The sequence below is a fragment of the Ochotona princeps genome, chromosome 5, assembly GCF_030435755.1.
Source record: "Ochotona princeps isolate mOchPri1 chromosome 5, mOchPri1.hap1, whole genome shotgun sequence".
NCBI classification, from domain to species: Eukaryota; Metazoa; Chordata; class Mammalia; order Lagomorpha; family Ochotonidae; genus Ochotona; species Ochotona princeps.
In genome coordinates this window covers 80,345,171-80,370,638 of record NC_080836.1, presented here as the reverse complement: position 1 = coordinate 80,370,638, position 25,468 = coordinate 80,345,171, and the positions used below count along the sequence as shown (strand labels likewise).

Sequence of the window (25,468 nt, the reverse complement as noted above, 5' to 3'; positions counted from 1 at the left end):
GTTCAAGAAAACACAACTGAAATCCCCACTACACAAAAATGATGATGGTGGTGGGGGACTGCCCTGGTGGAAGCCGGGTGGGAAACTTTACAGAAAGCACTTCTGGCCACCTCTCTCTCACCTAGGGAAAGGTGGGTGTCAGTGGCTGTGACTGGTTAGACTCCAAGAGGTTGTAGGGCCACCCCATCCTGTGGGATGCCCAAAGTCCTCAGTTCCAGAAAGTGTATGCTGTCTGGGGGAAGATTGTCTCTGAGTCTGGTCAAGGTCACTTCCGTTTCCAAGAAGAGCCAGAATCAGCCCTCCCTGGGGAAGCTTGTGGTCCACATTTGACGCGATCCACTGAAGATTCCCTTTCCCGAGCCCTGGGCCTTTCCAAGCCTCTGCAGTTGACAGCTGCAAGTAAATCAGCGTGGCACAACCTCCCCCGCCAGCCCTTACCCTGGCATCCAGGAGGGGCACATTTGGCTGGTAAAGGTGGCCAACCAGAGCCAGCAGTGCCACCTTCCTTGGGGGGTAAAATAAAGGGAAGCCTAGGAACAAGCAGCAGGGAGATGAACATTGCAAGGGACGGGAGTGTGACAATACCCTGTCCCAGCCTGCCCCTGTGAGGAAGGCTGATCTTTATTGCTCTCATGATCAGGGTAGATGGCACTGGGCTGAACTTGGGACCTAGAGTAAGCTTCCCTTGCTTTTCCCTGGCCTTAGTATAAGAAGAGTGAAGGATCTAAGCAGACACAACTATGGAAACATAACTGCATGGTGACATTCTGAAAAAATAGCTATTTTTGGAAGAAAACCCCTAGTCCCTATAGTTTGGCCTCTAAAACCCACATCTCTTTGGGATGTCTGGCCAGTTTTAAAGAAACTTAATCTGGAAGAGGGTTTAAAGGTGCTGAACATCACAAACAGATAGTGCTTGAGCGCAAGTTAGGACTTTGGGCTTGGGAGTCAGATTTGGGGTTTCTGTCTCCTGGCTCTACTCCGGTTACCTGTGTGACCCCGAGTGGAATGTCATGTCTCAGTTTGATCATCTTTAAAGTAGGGATGACAGGTGAGTCCTACCTTAGAGAAAGGCTGAAGGATCATCAGAGCATGTATGCGTTTAGTGCAGTGTTTGGTACATAATCATCTCTTAATTTTTATGGATTGCAGGGATGTGATTGTTGTTGTTGAGATAGGAAGTCCGTATCTCCAATTCCAGACACCCTCATTAGCCTCCCTGTCTGTGGGATGGCTAGATCATCCTCTTAGAACAGCTTACCTTTGGCTGCTGTGTCCTGGGGTCCTGGATGTATTCCCAGTCCTTGCCGTTGAGGCTGTAGGAGACTTTGAACTTGCGCACAAATGCCCTTGCTTCCACTGCAGTGATGCTGTCTCCTCCACGGGCTCCCTGGATGATGACACCCTTCACCGTCTTGGGTGCCCCCAGGTCCACCTGAAGCCATTCCTCCCCTGGCTGAGCCTGAGGGATCCGAGGGAACCAGCCTGAGCGGCTGCTCACCAGACGGGCAGCGCTGGGGCTCCACAGGTACTCGCGGGTGGAGGATGCAGAGATCTGGGAATCTGAGATGAGGCCAGACAGCATCCCCAGCATGTTGGAGCAGGGGGAATCTGCAGAGGGTGGAGGGCAAGGCCAGAGGTCATGGATCACATACCGTAAAACAAAGATGACCATCCACCTGGTACTAGGGAGCTGCAAATGAACCCAGCTAGCAAACACTGGGTCTGAGAATCATCGTGGTTAAAAACTTGGCCTTGGAGTCAGCCACCTAGGTTCGTATTCACCTGCCCCTTACCAGCTGGATGATTCTAGGAAGGTTTTTTGTTTTTGTTTTTTTTTAATTGCTCTGTGTCTCAGTTTCCCCAGCTCTAAGGGAAAGCCTCTTGAGGACTATTGTGAGCATTCCATTAGGTTTTCTAATGGAAGAAGCTCAAAGGACAGTGCTTGGTGCATTGAACAGCTCTTGGCTGCTGTGGCTCTATCCAAGGACTCTTAGAATGTGCTAGGCACATCCTTGGCAATGCCTCTGGGCATACTGACCCTTTTGGGGATGGTGGGGTGGGGGAGGATTTTGGCTCAGCAGTGAATTACTCCCTGGGTGATCATTTTGCCAACCAGATGAGAACTGTCATGGGGTCGGCATTGGGTGTTTACTTCCACATGGTTAGCACAACTCTTCACTGCCAGGATCCTGCTCACATGCTGTTCCCATCACCCCCAATACTCTTCCCCTCCAAAGTCTCTACAGAAACTTCCACTCATCCCCAAGGTTTCTGTGTGGGGACAGAAAGACCATCCCCAAACACACCATGCAGTCAGGAGGTCCCTCCATTCCTTCTTTCTCACAGCACCCTTATTTTATACATTCACATAATCACCGTGTAGCCTGCAATTATCCAGTACCTGCACTTGTTTATTATCTATCTGGCTCCTTCGCCTGAAAGTTCCATGATGTCAAAAAACTCTATTTTGTTCACTTTTGATCTCCAGCTCCCAGTGTGGGACCTCACACACAGTATTTGTGGAACAAATAAGTGGCTGGAAAATGAACGAATGAATAAATGCTGGACAAGGCAGACTCTAGAGTAACTGCGTTAAATACTTGCAAACTGGCTCACAGATTTAAAAAATCCTTCAGGTTGTCCCCATGCTTCAAGTTCACTGCTTCTCTCTCTTCAATATTCTAGAAAACATGTCTGAACTAGTTCCTTGCTGATCCTGAGACAGTCCTGCTGTTATGGGACAGTAATGTGGAGAGGACAGGAAGCAGCCTGCTAGATGGGGTTAGGATGAGCCACACATAGAGGAGAGAAGCGGGGTTCAGTGCCTCTTCACCTCGTCCTTGTGGCACTTTGGGCAGGTTTTTCAGCCTCTGTGTGTTTCGGTTTCCCTATCAGTCCCTGCCCACTCACCTAATAGCACTGTTGCAAAACAGGCAAGATGGTGTACAAAAAAATGGATAACAAAGATGGAGAGACTACATGAATGCAAGCTTATTAAAGCAGGAGCCTCCAATGAGGTCGCACCCTGAAGTATGACGAATATTGGTAAGACTGGAGGTCTTGAGTCCATCCTTCTGCCAGGATTACAGGAGAGAGAAAAGCCCAGGACACGGCCAGCTCCCCACCCCTTGGGTCCTTCCTCACCTGTGACCCGGCAGCCAAAGAGTTCCAGCCGGAGGGCAATGCCTGAGTGCCAGGTCTGTGGGCGGATCCTGATGAACCTGGTCAGCAGCGGGCTATGGAGCTTGTTCTGAACCACCTCCGTAGCATCACTGTTGGCCTGAAACACCTGCACCATGAGACACAAGAGTAGGTTACCAAATCCTGCTGGGAGGGCTGCCAGGTGAGCACCATTGGAAAGTTCTGATGAATGTTATACCTCTCAAGTTTAAAAATAATCAAGGGGTTGTTATTCTGGGTACTCAGTGAAAAAATTCAATTTCTCACATTGCTTCAACTTGAAAACAATAAATGGTCTTCACAGAAACTCTTGAAAGGAAGGAAAATTTTGCCTCTAGGCAGACAGTGAGTCTACCTTGAAAAGCACAACACTTCAGGAGAGAGAGAATATCCCTTAAAAGTGAAGTGGAAAAGCCAGCCTTTTCAGCTAGCAGCCCTCACTCACTGGCGTGAACTTGACACTCCCTCATATTGCAGGCTACAGGAATATTTGCAGAGCATTCCAATCATGTGCACACATTACTGAAATGCCTGTCTATCTGTGAGTATATGAGGGGTACCAGCTATGTGCCGGTGCCCCTGTGTCAATCAACTCTGGCCATGTTTTCTCCGGTCTTTGTAGCTGGCAGCTCCCTCTGAGTTCTGCTCCGGCTTTCTCTCACTGTGGTCCCCACCCTGTAATGAAATCCATCCCTGTCCCCATCTGACCAGCTCAGCTCTTCAGGGAGGAAAGGCTTTTCACAGAGCGTCTGATCCACCGTGGTGGAAGCCAGGCCTGGCGGCCCAGATGGCCTGTGTCAATAGCCACCATATGGACCTGATGCTTTCTGTACCCTCCATTAAGGGTGGAAAAAAAGAAGAAACTGCAGCAACGATATGCAGTTTTCTCTTGGTTTCCTTGGATAAGGTCAGAAGGGAAAAACTAACACACTATCACTTCTAAACCATGCCTGCCCCAGCCATGACAACCGAGAGGCTAGACACACAGCCGAGTCTACCACCATCAGGGATGTCCCCAGCATAGGGGATCTAGATGCTTTGGCTCATTATAACCAAGACATGCTAGGTATTGGGGCACTGGCAAGGTGGGAGCAGGAGGAATGGGGCAACAGGCTTATCTAAGTACTTTTTAGTATAGCACTGTATAAACACAATTATGTCTACAATACCCCAGCAGGCAGGAATTATCTCTGCTTTATTGATGAGGAGCTTGAAGCTGTAGAAATGTCTGAGTGGAGCCAAAGCCCTTGCCAAGATTTTATGCTTTAAGCTTATGTTTTCCTAGATTGACCTTGGTCTCTCTGAACACATTTACAGCATTTATGTTGGTGGCTGGGTATCATGGAGCCTGTAAGGTCTCCAACTGAGTGTTGAAGGAGGTGGCCTTGCTGTGATTATAATGCCACTCAAGGATGACTTTGGACAATAGTAAAAGGATCTAGAGTCAATGGATAATACAGCTCTTCTCCGTGAACTGCCAAGTTCTACTCTCTGGCAGCCCTGAAGTTTCTATATTTCCCACTTACTACGGTCAAAATTTAGGGTGCATCATTTAACGACACACCCGGGAGGTTAAGGGTAGAGGGTGGGAGCCATCATACCTTTCACAACCAGGTTATCATCAGCCTGCCATACTCTGCTAAAACTCCCATTTAGCCACTCCTTTCCTGCAGGTGTAATTTTGTCACTTCCTGTACAGAATGAAGATGAGGAGGAGCAAGAAAAGAAAGGGAGTGCAAGGGAGGAAGAAGGGCAAGGAAAGAGGATGAGAGCTGGCTGCCGGGCACCAGTCTGTAGGAAGTAGTGCCTGAGCCTCTGAGAGAGGGGTTGCGTGAACTAAAGAGCAGGGTTTTAGGAGAGCCCCTTGGGCCTGGCAGCGTGGCCTAGTGGCTAAAGTCCTCGCCTTGAATGCGCTGGGATCCCATATGGGCGCTGGTTCTAATCCCGGCAGCTCCACTTCCCATCCAGCTCCCTGCTTGTGGCCTGGCAAAGCAGTCAAGGACGGCCCAAAGCCTTGGGCCCCTGCACCCACTTGGGAGACCCGGAAGAGCTCCTGGCTCCTGGCTTCAGCACCAGCTGTTGCAGTCACTTGGGGAGTGAATCACTGGACAGCAGATCTTCCTCTCTGTCTCTCCTCCTCTCTGTATATCTGCCTTTCCAATAAAAATAAATAAATCTTTAAAAAAGAAAAAAGAAGCGCCCCTTGCTTCCTAGATGCTGAAAAAGGGCCCAGGACCTTGAGAGAGGGACAGGGACAGAGGCAGTGAGCTCAAGGAAGAGATGAATCTGTTCTCTCAGCACTACACACAAGCCTGGGCTTTGTTTGTGCTTTGTTTTGGCAAGGAGCAAGCCAATGTAGCACTCTGCTGATTTCGGACGGGTGCTGTGAGCAACAGGGGCCACCTCTGGATGGCTCCCTGAGGACAGCAATGGTGACTGTGTGTGTGGCCTCCAGCAGGAAAGGCTACGGAGTTCAGATGGGGAGAAAACAGCTTTCTTTGCCATGTGAATACATAATTGGAGAGCTGAGTGCCTGTGAACTTTAACACAGCTGCTAATCCACAGCACACGCACCACGCTGCTCCCATTTAGGAACACAGCACGTCTTATGTGCTTTTAATATCCAATTTTATCTTATCTGACCCCTTCATTTCTCAGCTTTGGCAGACAACAGAGATGCCTCTTTTTCCCTTCCTCAATCAGGAGGCAATTGCATATTTAGACTGTGTGGCTGCTTGTGAGTGTGCGGCACACATGGCCAGGGAGGGGCTGGTGTGTCCAGGAATGCATGGCCACAGGCTTTGGGTGTAGATCCTTAACCCAGCTCACAGAGTCAGCATTCACCAAGGGGGGCAAGTGCATGGCTTAGTTACCCTAGACCTTCTCCTTGGCCACTCAAGATTAAGTTGCATTGGCCCTTCCACTTGACTCACTCCCCCATCCCAGAATCACACGAAGGCTCTTTCCCGCTTGGCTTCCAACTATCCTTCACATTTCCAGGCTAGTTCCTTCCAGGTTCCTTGTGTGCTGTGGAGTATGTGTTCCTATCTGCCTTGGTTTCTGGACTCTGCTGCAGGAACACCATCATACTTCATTCAACTGGGCACACTTCTCTTACGCTGAGTGAGGCAGAGTGGAAAAACCATTATCACTGAACCAGGAGCCAGGATCTGGGCTCTGCTACTAATTAGCTTGGAAGAGTAGACAAATATCTCCACCTCCCTTGGGCCCTGACTTCCCCCTCTGTTAAATGAGGGGATTATACGAGTTGGTTTGTACAGTTCTCTCTGGTCCCCTAGACATTGAGCCTTCCTGGAATTGCTCCAAGTGTGTCCACTCCTATAGCAGGACATTTTTGTAACCTGCTGTCCCTTTGGAAGCTAAGTGCTTCTGTGGATAAGTGCAGTGGATTTTTATACACATCAGCTAGCACTCAGAACATGTGTCAAGTGCCCCATTCACGGGGAGAATGTACCTTGATGTGTTGCTTCCATAACAGCTCAAATTATTAATAACCAGGAGTAATGAATAACAACGCCTTAGTCCTTACGTATTGTTTTTCACCCAACAATATCAAAATGCAATTTATGAAAATCCATTTTTTATGAAATATTAAGCAGTTTCTATTTCTCCTGACCCAATGGATTTATAAGATCTCTATTTTTTTCTCTAAGCAACTCCCCTATTTATAGCTGGTAAATGCTATCATATATTATGCATCTTTATGACTTTCTCAATGCTTCTGTGGCTTCAGAATCACCCTTCATATGTTTTCTGATCAAATTCCCTGAGATAGATTCTTGGCTTCCAGTCTGTGCATTGAAAGGTAAAGGGTTGTATGCATGGGAAATGATGCCAGGAAATTGGTTTTATTTCCTATTCCCTGCTGACTCGCTGAATCACTACAGGCAAATCAATAAAGCTTAGATACCCTGGCTTCTCCTGCAGGACAAGCAAGTCGATAATAGGCATGTGGATGGGCACTGCTTTGACCCACCCTTCCTATTGGCTCCCAAGACAGATGTCAGAGTGGGAATGAAGTCACAAGAAATAAATGGGTATTTGTATAGTTGCATAAGTTCAAGTTCTACAAACTGTTGACTCCCAAGATCCAAGCTGAAGCTGAAAATATTCATTCCCTAACTGTCGTAAGATGCCCATATTTTGAGAAAAATCAATGGATTAACAGTGTATGTTGTGTCAAAACAGGCAGACTTCAAACACAATGATAGAATTTTAGCATCTGCTGTAAAAATTAGACATCATTTTATTAATTTTGAAAGCAAACTCTTGAGGCTGGCCCAGTGGTTTATCAGACATTCTCCTCCTGTGTCATTTGTATGCCATATGAACTTCAGTTCTAGTCTCAGCTGCTCCACTTCTGATCCAACTTCCTGCTAATGGTCTGGGAAAGCAGCAGAAGATGGCCCAATTTCTTGAGCCCTTGTACCCATGTGGGAAACCTGGAAGAAGCTCCTGGCTCCCAGCTTCAGATGAGCTCTGCTCTGACTGTTGTAGTCATTTCCCCCTCTCTCTGTAATTATGACTTTCAAATAAAATAAATAAATCCTTAAAAAAAAAACCTCTTAATAAATATGCATTACAACCCAAAGGAAATTCAGGAGTATGTTCAAGGTGACCCTAGCTTTCTGGGGATAACATTGACTTGCTGAAATTATTAAACACATGTGTGTCAGTATGTGTGTTGGGGGGAAAAAGTTAGGTTGGACATAAACATTTCTGGTTCATCTCTAAATGTGAAGTTTAAGTAACAATTTGGGACACAAAGTGGTTTGGATAATTCATTGGTGTCTTGCTGAATTCTGAACTGAATCCAACACTTCTCAATTGATTTTTGAGATCTTTGGTTGGTCTTCAGTATAGCAGATTCTGAAAAGCTGCAGCATATCATGGATTTTCTGATTTGCACCTCTGGGGGAGAGGGCACATCTGCCAATTAAATGGGCTGTTTTCCAACATCCCAGTTTGGTGACTATTTACCAATCTCTCTCTATCCCCCTGGCCAGGAAAAGAAAAGCAGCATGTTTTGACCATGCCCTAGTCTACAAGGCATGAACACTTTAGACTACATAACACATTGTGAAAGAAATTTTCCATTTCTCCACCCATCCATCATCTAGCTAGAAGGCATCAGAGATAGTTTTTGCAGTCATCTTTGCTGCTTTCCATTCAATTTCTACTCTCCTCTCTTCTCTAGTCTTTGAGGACCTGTAGTGACTCTAGTACTGTTGAGACAACTGGGTACAGCAGGTGCCTACCTTCCAGGTTTTTAGATGGGGAAATGTTTTGCTGTTCAAAATCCTTTTTCTATATACCACTCATCCTTGCTATCAACATCTAGGTGGCCAGGATGGTGTCATGCTATATGTTATGATGTCTGTCCCAGGAGCACAATGAGAAAGCCTATGGAAGTCTTGGATCTGCTTGGAGGAGACACTGCACAGGCCCCTGGCATTACCTGACTGGTTTAGAGTACTCTACTAGTTGAGACTTTGGTAGACGCATGCATTCCCTCCTCACGTGGCAATGCTCCAATTGGAAATGGGCTTTGGTCTTCAGTTTGCACACACCTGTTTCTTCACTCCCAATATGATGACCTAATCTTCTGTTTTGCTGAGAATGCCTGAGCTTTCCCAGCTCCAGGGATAGTGGAATAAAACAGCAAGAAAAGTCTTCAAAGACAACAGAGTGCTGGAGCCCTGAGGAAGTGACTGTGTATGAGATGGTCTTCTTTTCTTAAATAAGTCTCTCTCTCTCTCCACTAATAAATGTTTCATGGCATCCAAGTTCTACTTGGAGGAGAATAAACCATACAGAAAAGAAAATGGTGGAAAGATCAGAGGACAGAATTTGGTAACCAGCAGCCCAGTTTCAAAACCATCGACCCTAGAAACAACTACATGCGCTTGAGCTGCCTGCGGAATGGAGAGCCTGTCCTGCCTCCCGCACTGCCTCCCTTACATTTGCTCTTAAACCAGCCATCAGATCTACACATAAAAACAAATGCTTAATCAATGAAAGCCATCTCATTTAATTAATTTGTTGCCCCAAATGGGAAGGTTGGGGAGAGGGGGCTGTGATATTGGGGAAAAATGATGCTAAGTTAATGGGTATGGTTTTGTCCTGTTCATAAATCATGGTCTTGCCATTTCTCTGTTAAAATTCTTCCTTCAAGTCTATAAAATGTTTTTCCCCTAAAGCTGCTTTCATTCTAGTAGAAGTGGGAACTCAGCCAGATACAGTCAAAAGAGATGTGTCTGTGTGTTTATATATATAAATATATATAAGAGAGGAACAGAAAAATAGAGTAAGGGAGGGAGGGAGGGAGGGAGGGAGGGAGGGAGGGAGGGAGAGAGAGAGAGAGAAGGCATGTAGGGCTGGGGAAAGACACAGAAGCCCCCTGACAACCAAATGCTTGTTCCTGGCTGTGATGACCTCCTCCTCCACTTTTGGGCTGTTTTTGTCATCAGGCACTTTTTTCCCTGTCACAGAGGAGACGGGGGCAGGGAGGCTCCTCTTTGCGAGCGGGTGCTGGTGGGTGGATGTGCACATCCCCATCTGTGAGTGCCTTGTGGGGCTGCTAGATTTAATGCAGGATTAGGTTACCCCCAGTGAGACGCTGAGCCCTGGAACATAGCCTACTAACAGGATTAGGGTTTCAGGATTTGAGACAGGAAAGCATCAGGGAGGAGAGGAGAAGAGGGCAACTCAGGGACCAGGGGATGGATGAGAAGATGGGGTGGGGGAAGAGTGATGGATCCCACGGCCAAGGTCCTCCTGGCCAGAGAGGGAAAGAGAAACACAGACGCCCAAGCTGGGTGGGGGCGGGGGGAATGGCCCTCTACACCTGAAAACCTCTTCCTAGGTGTTTGAAGATGTCTTTAAGGGGGTGCCCCTTAGTCCTTCATGGGAGAAAAGAGAGCCAGGGAACAGGGTAGGAGGCTCATAGCATGTGCCCCGCCTATGTGCCCCATCTGGTGGAGTGTGACAAGCCACAGAGCTAGGGGAAGAAGAGCGCAAGGAGTGTGGCAGTCCACCAGGAGAGAACATCATGGAAACGTTCACCTAGGCTTGCTGGAGAGGAGCGAGGAAAGCTTTCCATTAGCCCCCCATGCTGTCCATGAGCTCTGTGCCACCAGTTTCTGTAACACAGTCTTAGTCTGGGAGCATGAGTTCAGCATCAAAAAGTCAGGGAGGTTGGCCCCGGCTCCGGGAGACAATTCACCACCCATAACTGGGTGATGCCAGACCCAGGAGCCTGTTAGAGAGAAAGTTCAAGCTTCTGTATAATGAAATTTTCCTCTGAACTTCCTACGTGGAGAGGCTAAAGGTCTGACCTCATCCTGTGGCAGATGGATGAGGGGCAAACTTAATTACCTAAGGCACTGGATTCTTCTCAGTGATAACCGAGGGGAGCAGGTAACAGAGGACTTGAACTTGGAAAGGGCAGAGCACACTCCAACATGGTTGGACAAGGCAGATACGTCCATGACTTTGGGAGGCTGATGCCCATAGTTAGGATTTGAGTCATGATCCTAACCTTACACACAAGCCAACAAAATGAGCACCACAAAAAGAATACAGACAAGCCAGTTGTCCTTCAGGATGAAAAAGCACCATTTGTTTCAAAAACAATTTGTCAGTTGAGGCCAGTATTGCATCCCTCCCCAAGACCTGAGGCTAGGGTGAATGACATGTTTCTGAAACAGCAGGGGTACAGGCCCATTGGATTTGGGGGAAGGTCTGGAGGACATAGTACCGTCCCTTCCAGGCTTGATTTTAAAAGAGGCAGATAAATACCCCATGGGGCCCAGGTTACTTTTTAAATTGATAACTTGCTTCTATGCAAGAAGAGCTTTGCAGACCTAATACATTAATTATAGCTGCAGAAAGGCTACCATCTGCAGATCTCAGGGTCTCTGCCAGCAAGGCTGCAGCACCACTCCATTTGGGTGGACAGAGACACTGAGTGGTGGAGCCACTCGGAGGAGCCTTGAAAACAGATGTCACACACGTCTATCAGCCTGCAGACTTGGGGGTTTGGTTTTCTCATAGCATTCGTTCTCCTTGCAGCCGTTTGTTCAGCAATGGTGTCGTTTAATTCAGAAAAACACAGGGCAGAGAGGGCTTCTGAAGTGAGGCGTTTGTTTTGAAGGCCTATGGTCAACTCAAACAGGTAGCAACTTCCTTCAATTCTCTTTCCTCACATTCTGTGACAGGGACCCTCTCGTCCATATGGAGGAGCCTGGCCTCCTGAGTCAGGCTGTTTGAACCAGAGCCACCTTCACAGCTACATTTGCAAGAGCCTCTCCGGGAATAGGGGCTCTTTTTAGCCTCTACTGAGCACCTCAGAGGCCCATCATCCTCTGGATGCAGGATGAAGAGCAGAGTCATATGCAGCAGACTGTCGACACCATCAGCCTGGAAAGGAAGGCCAGTTGCCTTCCACAGGGGCTCCAGCATCCCCCAGCCCCTGAGGCAAGTTCTTTAGTCTTGGAGTCCTACTTCTACACACTGTGAGATGCTACCACATTCTGAAAGGAATAAGTCAGTGCCTGAGGGTTCTGTGAATTCCTTAGTGATTGTCATTACATTAACATGATGAACTTGGAGCCAATGATTATGGAGTAATCCTCCAAATTCCTGGTCCCAAATCTTATCTCCATCCCCATCCTCTCATTCCCAATCAGGGTGGACACACTCTTAGCATAAATATCTTCCCTATCCCTGAAAATAGCCCAGCAATACCATGGCTAAGGGCAATGTAACCAAAGCAGTGTCAACCAGGGAGATGCATGGATTTGCCAAATAAGGAAGAAGTGATGACCAGGGCAGTGGCCTCTAGCCCTGTCCCTTGACACTGGTAATGACTTTTTCCTAAGGCACACACTTTCCCCTGTTACAGATTCATGGGATCAGCCTCTCAGAGAAGGGCAGGACCTTGACCCAGGCCTTGTGCCTTGAGGCTTGCCCTGTCATTCTCCATACGCCTCTCCTGGCACATGATTGTGCTGGAGAGTACACACATATGTGACCCTGCCTCCGACTGTCCTGACAACACTGGGACTACATCTGTGATGTTGCTAATACAGCTAGTGAAACAAAAAGCAGTAGTTGCCACTTGTGGGTTCTGAAGAAATATTTGGGAAGCAATTTGTATAATCTAGTGGGGCACATGGTTTGGATATGGGTTCCATCAGGCGGACGAACTCTCTGCCTCTGGTTACACCCTAAATATGCACAAGGAGGGATCTGCCCTGTATGAAAATGATAGGTCTCATATTTATGGCATGTGGAACTGGATAAGGATTTGGAGCTGGGCTGGGCTGTGGTCTGTGTGCCTGGGCTATATTTGCCAGTGTCTTACTTGTCATACACCAGCAACAGTGTGATTGGCTTTCTTACAGGCTACCTAATAATTACCTGCTGGATGGAAAGAAACTAAGAGGCTGCTCCTTGGCTGGGAGAGGCTGCAAAAGAGTTGAATAGTCTTTCTCATCCCTTGGCAGCGATAAGAGTCGTTTCCCATGGGTCTAGGCTCAGCTTGGCTCAGTGTTTTTGCAAGGGTATAGCACAGCCATCCTCAACCATCTCATTCATCTTATTTTGCTCCAATTTCCCCAATTCCTGATCTTTGAAATATCACATTGGCGGTGACAATGAGCAGTGAATTGAAATTGAGTTCCCACATTTCTGCCCCAAACATTCCACCCCCAGGAAGGCATTGGCAAGTCCTTCCCCTGCATGACAAAGCAGCCTGCTGCCTCCATCTCTGCTTTGCTTCTTTCTTCCAAGTCACTGGAAGTTCTCTTGCAAGCCATCCCTTACCCCCTCAGCACCATTTAGCTTGGCACAGTGCCCACCATGCAGCGGCCACAAAGAGAAACTCAGTGGTGGCACCAGGCATGGATGAAGCTTTTCCCCAAGGCTGCTCCTAACTCCCCTCCTCCCTCGCCCTCCCCTCCCTTTCATGCAGCTGACTTGACAAATCTATCTGGCATGTTCACTCAACAAATCTATTCGCCATTTCAACCCCAACAGCCCAGAGAGCTAGGCTGATGGACCACCAGTGATACTGAGCCTGTACCTTCAGTATACACTCCTGTATTATACCTGGACAATCCACAGAGGTCTGCTGTTGAAGGGGCAGCGGAGGTCCATCTGCCTGCCCACCATGCCACAGTGGAGTGAGGGGCATGAGGAGGGGGACAAGGCCTAACTGGCAGACTTTCCATTTCCCTCCTTTCAAGTCCCAAAGGGACAAATTTACAATGGAGGACAGAAAAGGCTTTTCCTTTGCCTCAGCACTCTCTGGGCAAGACTGATTCACAAAATGAAAAACAAAAATAAAGCCAAAAGTCCTCCCTAGGCTGCTGGGGATAGATGTGCAGTCGAGGGTGAGAAGGGGAGGTAATGTGTACTCAGCGGGAAGCGGTTGAGTTGAATGGTCTTAGAGGCCAGGAAGCCACATTCAGTCCTTGGGACTGTCTTCCCTGAGCCAGGAATACCAGGGCCAAAGCCAGGGAGGACCTCGCTCTCTCCAAATGTGCACTGCGAAGGTATTTCCAAAAGCAGATTTCCTACAAATGGTGTTTTAAATAGCATCCCGGCCCATCTGTGTGCTTTTAAAATCAGCTTATGCTCCAGTATCCCTCTGGCTGGCGCTGCTTAGTCATTGCGTCTGGACAGGGAGATGGTCAGGTGAGCCTCTAGCTCCTCCCCACCACTCACCCCTACCCCACTGCTGGCTGCCCAGTTTCTCCTTGTAAAGGATGGACTATAAGAGAAGACACAAGTGGAAAAGAAACAGGAAGGAGGGTGTGAAGACTTAGCCCCAGAGCTCGCAGCACCTAATGCTGATTCAGCTTGCTATCCTCAACCCCCAGTGCCCATACCAACATACACACACACTAAAGTCTGGCACCTCTTTCTGAATCCAGTTCATGGCAAATCACACCTGGCTTACACATCCAGGTGAGGATGTCTTGCCATTACTAAGCACCTCACATTTTCTACTAGGAGAAATGGGTACATTTTGTGAGTGTACGATTTCCAGAATGTGTGAAAACCATAATTTCCAGATAAATAGTGGCACATTACTGTGACAATTTTAATTTGTTAAAAATCCGCTCCTTTAAAAAGTCACATTTCCCAAGACTGTCAACCTTTCTGGGTTTCCAGGCACACCGGCAAGAGCAAGATGCCTGGGGGCAGGGACGGGCAGCCCCTTGGAAGACATCTTGGGTCTCTGGGTTTTGAGACTTCCAGGGAAGGGGAGCAACTTCTGGGAATTCCTAGGCATTACCCTCTCCTTCTAGATCTCAGATCCAGCCTCTTCCCCCACCTTCCTATGCCCACTCCGCACAGAGCTGCTAGGGCCTGAGCGCTCAGTACAGACCTTCCCGCCTGCCACCAAGCTCTGCTCCCATTCAGGTAAGATGCTGACTGTATCTAAGAAGCCATCCCCACAGGTGCCAAGTACCACAGAGCTAGTACATCCCCAGTGCCAGCTGCAGACCCAGCGTGCCACATGTTTTAAGCAAGCCGAGTGCTAGTCATCCACATTGTATAACAAAAGGCCCACGCCACCCAGGTGAAACACACCTCCGGGAACCCAAGACACTGAAGGCCCCAGCCGGGATGCCTCAATGGCGTGGTGCTAAGCCTGCCGGTCAGGTCAGAGCCCATCTCTGACACATCAGGTTTCTCCTCATTATTTATTGTTCTCTTTCTTTCTCCAGGACACTGTGATTCCCTGTTAGGTTTGGGCCCTTTCATTGCCAGAACTCGGCAACTCCTGAACTGCAGTTTCATGTGGTTTTGTGATTGTTAACCCAGCATGCGGAAAGGAACCCAGGCCATAAATGCTCGGTGAATCCTGAGTTGGGGCTCACAGACTGGGAGCGCATTTTCCCCTTCATTTGCAGTCAGAGAGCACGTTTGCAATCTCTCTCTGCTGTGCAAGAAGCAACTGCATCCAGGCTGGCAGGGAAAAGGTGGTTTTGCAATGACTTTTGCATAAGAAAGATTTCTAGAACAGAGTACTCCTTGCCCCACTGAACAAGGCCACCTCCCAGGTGTGGGGTCCTCTGGAAATTCCTCTTCCCCCATGTTTCCTGCCCTGTTGCCATTTACCTTGTGGTTTTTGCCGTGCCGGTACACCATCCAGTCCTCCCCATTAGTGCTGACTTCCAGCTTGTAGGATTTGACGTAGTAGCCATTCTGGGTTTCCCGGGAAATTGCACCCTGTGTTGCAATGGCTGTAAGCACAGTTAGAAAGCGAAGATCCACCTGTGAAAGACAGGGGGGTTGGAGTCACAAGGAGACCCTCAAGCCCTGCAGCAGGCAGCCCCTGGCTTTTTCATAAAGGACACCACTAGTGTACTTAGCTCACAGCCTGTGCCTGCGACTCGCTGAGATGTTTTTTGTAATTAGTGTCAGTCTGGAGTTTCACCGAACAATGAAAATCAAATGAACATGACACTGAATGGGACACCTTGAAAATGCAACTTGATCATATTTCTTCCCGCTTGCAAATCTGAATAGACATTGTTCATTTCTTCTCAGAATAACCACTGAGCATCTAGAACTCTGATCTCTTCTTACTAAACTGCTGTCTGCCTCGGATGGTGAGAGCAGGAGCTACATAAAAGGAACAATGGCAACTAATCCACTCCAATCCAGTCCAATCCAATCCAATCCACTTAGGATGCTCTTGAGCAAAAGCCCCAGTCCCAAATGTCTCCCCTCCCCACACTCCCTGGCTCTATTGTGCCTTTGCAGCTCAGGTCACTAGGAGGTCAGAGGGCATGCGGAGTCTGCCCAGGCAATTAGGCTTATGCACGAAGCCTGACCTTTCACTCTACGATGAACATGGCTAACATTCCCTCCCACAGTGCAAACCCATTTGGAAATTGCTGGATGTCACTCCCCAATCTCCATGCAACCAAAATTCAGCCAGCACACAGTGGCAAAATTCAATTCAGTAAGCACTTCTTGGCCTCTTGTTATGTGCTCAGCATGACTATGTACTCAAACGGAGGCAGTGCTATCTGTGTGACTGAGAAACAGGTGAATGGCAATAGGAGAAATTACCTAGGGATGCAAAGTAAGGACCAGTGGAATGCCAATATCAAAGAACTTCCCCAAAGCTTTGCTTTTGGAAAATCCAAGAGGAAAGATGCACCAGATGGCCTTAAGGCTGTGTTGTTGCGACCTGTGTGGGCTCCTGGAGTTGCTAAGTGGCCATTCTCCCTTTCCTGTTGTCTGTTCTGTCGTGCCCTTCTTAGAACAGAGGTCAGTGTGTCACATCAGAGCTAGGACAGACTTGTCAATGGGTCACAAGGCTGTCTGCCATGTGTCATAAAAGCAGTCATAGATCTGGTATGGGGCTAGCTTCCTCTGTTTACTTCTTCCCAGGGGCTGATTGCTGGACCAGTCTGCAGGGCAGGACGATTACTCAACAGGAGCTGCAAGTCTTAGAAAGAAAGCAAACAATGGTCTGAAGAGTTGCTTTGGAGCATCTGGGCAACTCGAGTTGTGTTCCCGGTGCTGACATTTTCCCATGTGTTCTTCTGAGAGCTGTGTGCAAAGCCCCAACGGCAGGGCTTTCAAGCAACAGCCAAGAGCAGGAGAAGCTGCTCACACCTCCACAGACCTGTGTGTCCAGTTCACACCTCCGCAGACCTGCCCTCAGGAAAACTGCTCATGACTCTGATGCCTCCTGGTGCTAAGAGCATGAAAGACAAGGAACTGCTTTAGAAGTGCATGGATGTCAGTGGCAATGGGGTGAACAGCATCTTGGCCAAACGAACATCTCCCAGACCTGCTGATTCCCACAAAGGCAAGGCCAGTGTCTCTGTCATTCACCAGTTTGTCTCAGTATATATATAAACATGGTGTCCAGTACAATCTTTTTGCACCTGACACATATATATGGAATGAATGAGTGTATGAATGAATGAAGTGCTCAAGGATGCTGTGCGGAACTTCTTTGTATCCTTTCCCACTCCAAGGATGAACTCTCACTCCTTTCAGCTTCACCTCCATCCCACCAGTACCTCCACACTCTGCGCAGCATGTGGGATCAGAACGCATACCTGGAGATACTCCTTGTTGGAATCCAAGTTGGGGGTCCAGCCATTGTCATCACCATGGAGCCGGCTTTGTTGAGGGGTCCACCTCCCGTCGGAATAGGTAGATGAGGCACTGATCTGTTCATTGGCGATCCGGCCAGACTCCATTCCCAGAGGGACATTGCATTGGAAGTCTGGGAAATGGAGAAAGTCAAGTGCAGGGTTAGGCTTTTCAATCTCTAATCTCTGGGATCCTCCAAACGCTGCTGCTCCCATCTAGGGACAAGTTCTTGCAGGTACTCATCTTAATGACACTAATTATATGCTCACATTTGAAAAACAACTACACTAAGTGAGGGAGTTTGACAACCCCTCTGGCTCTGAAAGAAGCTAAATTGGACCTAAAAGAGATTAGGCTGTGGATAAAGAAGAACCATCATACAAATGAAAAACACGATCTAAAGCATAAGCACTGTTACTGCTGCAGGCTATGGATGTGTGCGGATGCCAGATGCACCTAGCTGCGATAGAGGTAAACCGGAGATAAAGGCAGGGCAGCCTGGGTGGGCTGCTGCATCGTGGGAAGCTTCGTTTATTAATATATTCCCAGGAGGCGTTTGTGCATCTCTCGCTTTCACTCCACAGTCTCATGAGTTCTGGCACAGAAGAGAGACATCACAAAGCGTAAGTATCTGTCTCCACGAGACCTCTTTTTAAGCCCATGGATGTCACACTTTCTTCCCTTGCACCATCTGTCTGGGCAAATCGACTCAGAAGTCACTTAACTCTGGTCTTCTCCTGCAGGTTAAATGACTGTCCTTCCGCTGGATGCTAGGAGCAATGATCAATACTTAGGTGTGCATGTGTTTGATAAAGGAGCAGTCATATTTAGTGGCATCAAATCTATCCGTCAGCTTTGGGGCTGCACTGGCCATTTGTAGACCCTGGTACAATTTGCTGTACTGTTCCTTTGTCACTCAGCCTTCATGAACTCTTTGATGGAAAAAAAAAAAAACCACAAAAACCAGAAAGCAAGGCTCAGACCATAACCCAGTGACTTTCCTGCAGGCCAGGGTGTTGTGTCTGTAGTTTTGGAGGTGGTGAGCTGACTACAACCCCAACAGGATGTCTTTAGCTGTCACCATGCCTGAAGTACTTCGTTGGCCCCAAAGTTTGGATTTTGAAGGAGAAATGGCAGGACATCTCAAGCATGTGTCTGAAGGCTGTTGACATGATCTCTGAGCAGATGTGCTATTGTTTCACAGCCAAGTTTTCAGACAGCTGATTTCAAGGTCAGAAGCACATCTGCCTAGACCCCAAGTGCTAAGATCTTTGAGTCGCACTTTTCAGATTTTTTCCACAGCGGCTGATACAGAGTAGTAACTCCAAGAACTACATCTATTAGAAGTGTGCAGTGGGGGAGCTGCCATGGCATAGCACTGTTGCCGGCATCCCATATGGGCATCAGTTCGAGTCCCTGCTACTCCATTTCTGATCTAGCTCCCTGATAATGTATCTGGAAAGCAGTAGAGGATAGCACAATTTCTTGGGTCCTTGCATTCACATGGGAGACCCAGAAGAAGCTCCAGGCTCCTGGCTTCGGATCAACCTAGCTCTGGCTAATGTGACCATTTGGAGAGTGAACCAATGGATGGAAGTTCTAGCTCTTTCTCTCTGTCTCTCCTTCTCTCTGTAACTTCCTTTCAAATAAAAATGAATAAGTTTTTGAAAAATTGAAACTCCAAGCATATGTACTAGATTTGCCAGGAAAAGCCTATGAGTTATTTAATGGTCAAAGATGTTTAAAATATAGAGATGCTTAACACACACACACACACTATATGTATATATATACATATATATATAATGTAAGCATATATGTGTATATATTTATATATATGCAGAGAAAGGTGTAACATGACTGTATTTTATGAAAATAGTCCCTGGGACTTAGAGAGGGAAAACAATGTCCGTAGAGAACGCAGGAAGGGGCTGCTATACAGATCCTCCTAATTAGCCTCCTTTCGAGGCTTGTGTCTTTCCCTGAGAACCACTAATTCTTGACACACACACACATTACTATAAAAACAATGAGCACCCAAGTCAGCATTGGTTCTTGTCTCTTTAATCTCTGCCTGGCAAGAGGGTGCATTCCCTGACCTTGAACATCAGAGCAAATTCTGCAATGTTCTCCTCTCCCTCTGTGGCAGAGGCAGGCCCTCGTAACCTGGGCACCTTACACCCCTGATGGGAGGACAGGACAAAAGTTCTCGGGTGGCCGACTTACTCTCTAGTGGCTCTTGGTGGACCAGGTAGTAACGTGCAGAGAAGCCATCCTTGGCCACCGCCATGTCTGTGTGGAAGGTCAAGGAGAGGATCCCCGTGGAAGAACGCAGCTCGGAGGGTGTTTTGGTCCCACAGTATTTACCAATCAGAGGGCCAACTGCACATATGAAGAGAGGCAAACAGAAGGGAAAATGTCACCCTCAAGTTTTCAACACATTTTCCTGTTCCACCATTGCATGCTATGCAGTAGGTGATCACACTGTACGACTTCTCATAAAAACCAAAGAACAACCAAACCACACGTATCACTTTAAGAACAATGTCTAATATTTTCTCTGTATACTAAAAAAGTACTTCTCCTGAGTTGGCCTCTCTCTGGTCTCCCAGTGCTGGGAGATGTGCTGGAAAGTTATCATTACGGTGCCTGTTCTATAGAAAAAGAAATTGAGGTCCCGAGAGGTCTCATGACTGACTTTTCTTTGCTCACACTGCTAGGAAATAGCAGAGCTGGGACTCAAACCTTAGTTTTCTGACTAAATGGCCTGTTTTTTTCTAGGAGAGAAAACGCATTAAGTTTCCCTTTTACTGAAAAACATTTAAAATGACTGAAAAGGAGAAAGATTCATTTCTTCCCCAACATGGGCTATCCTGAAGATCTCTACCGGTCTTCACCTCAGAAGTGCAGAAGTCTCTTGGACTTGGATGATGCGCGTGTTCAAATTCATGACCGTATTGTTAATGGCTAAGCAGCCACTACAATGGTGGTGAAAGCAGCAGCCAACAGAGACAGATAAGCCATCACCGGGTCAGGTAATTCATCCAAGGTGGCACAGCTGGTGAAAGGCAGAGTAGGATTGGCACTAAGTCAGTCTGGCTTTAGAGATGTCCTCGCAGACACCTTTCTTTGGTTTGACCACTTTTGGAAAGAATGCCACATGTAAATTTTCTCATCCTCTACCAACCATTTATTCTGTCTCCTATCCTTTCCCAAAGAAAGCTCTCCTCAAATGTACACTGCCTGTCTAATAGCTTTCAAACTATCCTTGATGAAGGAGAAGAGGAGAAAATCACCACGGGTCCCCTAAGGGCTCCAAGGAGCTTACAAGCCAGAAGCACCTCATGATGGGGGTATCACTCACCATGCGGAATGCCATCCCAGATGTCCAGCCAGTCGTACTTGCAGTCTCCCTCTCCCACCTGCAGAGGGTCATGCTCTAGGTCAAAGGTCAGGAACTGTAGGATGATCTCCATCTTGGGTCTGGCCAGGATGGTGAAGGTGCAATCCAGGTTGTGTGGGTATTTCTCAGGAAAGCCAGGTGACTCGATGGTCCCATTGGGGCTTGTGAAGTTTTTGGAACAATCTTCAGAGCCTGCATTGCAAAAAAGCATTGTAGCACTAAGAAGATAGCTCTGTCTTTCCATCTCTAACTCGATCTTTCATATACAAAAATAAACCTTAAAAAAAAAGATGGCTTTCTTTACGGCCTCTGTCACATGGGTTATTTAAATATTTGGATCCCACTCTCCCCTACTCATGAGGTTTTTGTTTCTACTCAAGTGGCCCTTGATCCATATTTCAAGCCCTCGAGTATTTCTCTCTTTAGGATAGGAATCGGGAAAGCACAGCTGGCTCAGTCCCCGTATTAGAGGAAGGGTAGCAATTAGGGAACTGGGGGTGAGGGGCAGAGAGAAGTGTGTGTTGAGAGAGAGAGGGGAGAGGTTCTCTTAAAAAGAGGAACAGAGTCTTCTTTCTCAATGACTCAGCTGCTCACTGTAGAAATGTAAGTTATTTCAATCCTTAAGGAAGGCTTGCTGGTTGCCAGCAGGGAAAACAATGTTACCCCTTATTTATTGCTGACCTCAACACTAGCCCCCATTGTACCCCAGCCAACTAAGTGTGCCCTTCTCCCTCCGAGATCCAAGGTGCCTCAGGGAGGGGCAAAGGGGAGCTTGGGTCTCATTCATGTCATGACTATATTAAAACGAGCTGCTCTGTAGTGGGTAGACAATTAACAATCGGCGTTTTTAGCCGGTGGATCACAGTGGGGCGCTGGGGATGTTAAAGGCCGCTCCAGCAGCAAGTTTGGAAAAAGGCAGCAGTGTATTGACATTTGGAAGGCTTCTGGTTCCTTTGTGGAGGGGAGGGCCTTGTTCCCCTCCTTGGCGCTTGTATCTGCTTCATTGGGATGCATGAAGGCAGGCTTATTAAATGCGGCACACGCTCGCAGCCTGGTGCAAGTTTGGAGAGTGTCCGGAGCTCCTAAGAGGATTATGGCCACCCTGTCTCCCTACGCTTCTAGGTGGAGTCCTCTTTAAAGAGCCCTCCTTGTGCTGTGGCTAAGGTCACCATTTGCCAGGGCAGAGCCACAGACTGGGTCCCTGGAACACCACAACCCATGCCCGTGGACCCACAGATATATGCAGAGCCAGCACTGAGGCCAGCTAATGCCATGGCTATAGATGCTGTACAATCAGAATTGATTTTATTCGCCACATTCAGATTTTAGAAGAGGAAAAGGAAGCAGAATTTATGAGGAGGATGGTAGGCACTTGAAGCACGAAGGGGAAAAAAATGCACAGAAAGACCCAATAAACCAGGTGTTTATGTGTAGGAAGTGTCCTCTGGGGATGGCACTGAACTAGAACTCCGTGATGTCCATACACCGATCCTAGCCTGCGGCAATGTCTTCATCCACGGCTCCGGGAACAGGCCCTCTGCACATCTCTTTATTGATGATGGCTTTCTGGAGAGCACCAAATGTCTGAGTGGCAGAAGCTGCCAGGCAAGTAAGTTGGGGGAGGGGGAAGCTGCTGTTTGCGTTATTGCCCACAGGACAGGAAGTCCCAATGTCTCCTCCATCTCTATTCACTACCTTCCTTCCACCTGACGCCTTGGCAAGGTGAGAACTGCGGATGTGTGAAGCTGGCAGCTAATGTTTTCCTGTCTTCTTGGGAGGCTCTGCCATTCCCCCATCCAAGGGTAGGGCAGCAGCAGGGGTAGGCCCAGAGCCTGACTGACAGCTATGCCTGGGGCTTGGGGGGGCAGTGAGCTGGGGCTGCCTCCCCCAAGCTTTGTTTATCATCAGGCCTTACATTCCTGAGGGCTCCCTCAATGGCCTGGGGATGATGCAATTTGGCAAAGACCAAGCCAGCTGGCAGGTCTTCAGGGGGCCAAGAGGAATTCTGAAAAGGTTAGAGTTTATGGCCCCATGGAGGCTTCCTCATGTGAGCCACTTGGGGAGTCTCACGGCTGGGTGGAAATTAACTCTCTATTCACAACTTGCTGCAGAGCTAGTAAAGGCATCCAGACTTTGCCTCCCAGCACTTTCTCTATTGTCATTCCCTTGGCAGGTCAGGGGAATCCCCAGCCCCCTGGGTGCGGGGAATTGAGGACAAAAATCTTCCTTCGGTCCCTCTCAGTGGTGGGGGCTCTGGGCTTCCACAATGGACACCCAGGAGTCCAGGACAGACCTGAAGAATGTGAGATGCCAAAGCATCCAGTTTCAAGAGTCCTGAAATCCTGCCTTCCATTGGGAAGAATTGTTTAATCTTTGGGAACTAAGATGGGAAAAAAAGGTGCGCCTGTCTGATATATGGCTTTAAATGAGAGTATCCTCTGTCTTATTTTGAATGAAGTGATAAAACTTGTTGGTGTAGCCTTTTTATGCAGAAAAATCAAAGCTATTAAACTCATGCATTCATCTATGGAACCACTGTGCCGCCTGCCACACAATGCAGCAGGAAGACAGCTGAACATCAAACACCAAGGAAAGAGCTTGGAGAAGAAGTCCTACAGATATCTCCCTAATGCAAATTCCCCTTCTACAATGTGTTAAAAGGGTTGAAGGTTAAAACAAAGCAAAACAAAAAACCTCAGTCAACAGATAGCCAAGTCCACTCAGTGTTAAGATTCTCCTTGGAAATTGGGCTTCACTATGACAAACACCCACTCTGTTGTTTTCTGACATAAATTTTATAATAACCTTGCAAGGGGAAGAAGTTTATACAAATATAACCATAGTAGAGACACAGTGGATTTATTCAAAGCTGAGCTTGGCTGGGCCACAGATTCCTTCAGTTCCTTAGTGCTGGGCAGGGGGCAGTGAGTTGTCTGTGGTTTCTCTCTCTGTGAGTGGCTTTAGAAAGCTCAGTTTCCGAAACATCGCTGGGCATGGACTAAGAGAAAACCTGATTGTGACTTTTGGTCCAGAGGCATCAGAAGAAAAATAAAAAAACAACTACAACAACAGACCAAAACCACATGTTCCACTGCTTTCAATGTTTTGTTTAAGTTGCAAAAATTCCTTATTTGTTCTGCCCAGGATTTGGTGATTTGAGATCTTTGTGAGTCATTTGGGCCTGGCCTGTAGCATGGAGACAGTTTAGTGACACATCCAATCTCCCGTAAGTCTCCACACGTAGGACAGACACGAACCTTCCACTTGGGCCATGAGCCCCATCTGTTCCCGCATTGAGGGTTTCAGCTCTCACTCCGATTCCACAGAGAGCCACACCAGGCCAAGGCTATTTGTGTATCTCTGTTTACAGTTCCCCCATCTTTCTCTTGATGAATCCGGCTAGCAAACATAGCTGTGTTTGGATTTGCTGTGGTACGGACACCCATTTCTTTCATGTTCCATGGATGATGTCGACTGCAGATTTACTCTGAGGACTCCAGCCATGGAAACAGGGGCGGTGGATATGGCACTTGAAAAAACACTCATCTTTTGAAACTTCTCGATTTGGATCCTGTGTGCTTCCTACACAATGGCTCTTCTTGCCGTGAGCGGCTCTCTTCCAGATAGGCCTGACAGAATTTGGGTGGCTCTGAGAAGGTGGCTGGGCTCTTCTCCCGTCACTCACTTTTCCAGAAGCGTGGCTGTTGTTGGCACGGCAATGCCTGTCCTTCCATTTCTCCATGCCCAAGCCACCTACCTGCATTGGCTGGCACCATGGTTCTCAAGCAGTCGCAGACTTGTAGTCTCATTCGACATCCTGCTTCTGCCTCTCCTCAAAGTGGCGATGCTCAATGATGACACCCTCTTGTGTGTTTTATCAGTTAATATCCTCTTCTCAAAGTGGCACGATGGGGAGATTTAACATTTCCTTTCTGTGTGGCTTTACAGGGAGAGCGACCTCACGCCTTGCAGAGCACTCAGTTCCGAGACATGAGGCCACAGATGGGCTTTAATGGCCTTGCTCACCCTGGCTCTGGCTTTCCCTGGCCCCCCTCCCGGGGAAGATCTTGCTTCAGGGCTGTTTGCCTTTCATGATCACCACAGTGGAGCAAGTGACAGCTCTAGCACTGGGGACCTTGCTGTCTAATGGACTCCCCAGAGCCACTCGAGCTGCTCCCTGGCTTTCATAACCACAGCATGTTAATTGCACCTTTACTTAGCACGCACCCATCCTGCCTCACATTACACTTTCCATCTCGACTTCCATCTACAACTGTATTCTTCCAACAGTGACTGTGCATCTGTCAGGCGCTGAGGGTTTGCACACTTGTCTCTCAGCCTGGATTTGGAGGTCCTATCAGTGTTGGCGACGCTGGTTTATTTGCATCTTGCACGGAACTCACAAAAATGTAGAACAACTTACCTGGGGGAGTCACACCAGCCCTGAGCTGGCAGACACACCGACTGTCAGTCCCCCGAGGAGTGACAGTGGTCAGGAGCATGAAAACCACAGCAAACAGGCCAACTTGGGACCCGTACCCTGTGCCAGTCCACTCTGGCTGACACAGTTACCCAGGACCCACCCCTTCATTCGATTCCAAGTTCTTGTGCTCAAGCAGACAAGTCTGACAAATATTTAGACAGAGTGGATAGAAAAAGTGCTTTCAGCAGCTACCACTTCCTTTCAAGAACTGTTTAATGAAAAAGAAAATATATATGAATAGT

The 25,468-nt window shown here is 47.8% G+C and overlaps 1 protein-coding gene across 6 annotated transcripts in view; it reads right to left on the bottom strand.

Moving 5' to 3' along the window:
• Positions 1 to 25,468, bottom strand: part of NRP2 (neuropilin 2) — a 112,007-nt gene that overhangs the window by 50,164 nt on the left and 36,375 nt on the right. For all 6 annotated transcript variants that reach the window (XR_009245492.1, XR_009245493.1, XM_004576908.3 and 3 more), the window contains exons 4-9: positions 20,705 to 20,935; positions 19,567 to 19,722; positions 17,304 to 17,473; positions 15,340 to 15,495; positions 3,148 to 3,292; positions 1,262 to 1,611 (exon numbers count right to left, since the gene is read on the bottom strand). Coding sequence is in view for 4 of the 6 variants with exons in the window: in XM_004576908.3 (XP_004576965.2) it covers positions 1,262 to 1,611; positions 3,148 to 3,292; positions 15,340 to 15,495; positions 17,304 to 17,473; positions 19,567 to 19,722; positions 20,705 to 20,935 (1,208 nt within the window). In the remaining 2 variants the exon portion in view is untranslated. The remainder of the gene's footprint in view (positions 1 to 1,261; positions 1,612 to 3,147; positions 3,293 to 15,339; positions 15,496 to 17,303; positions 17,474 to 19,566; positions 19,723 to 20,704; positions 20,936 to 25,468) is intronic.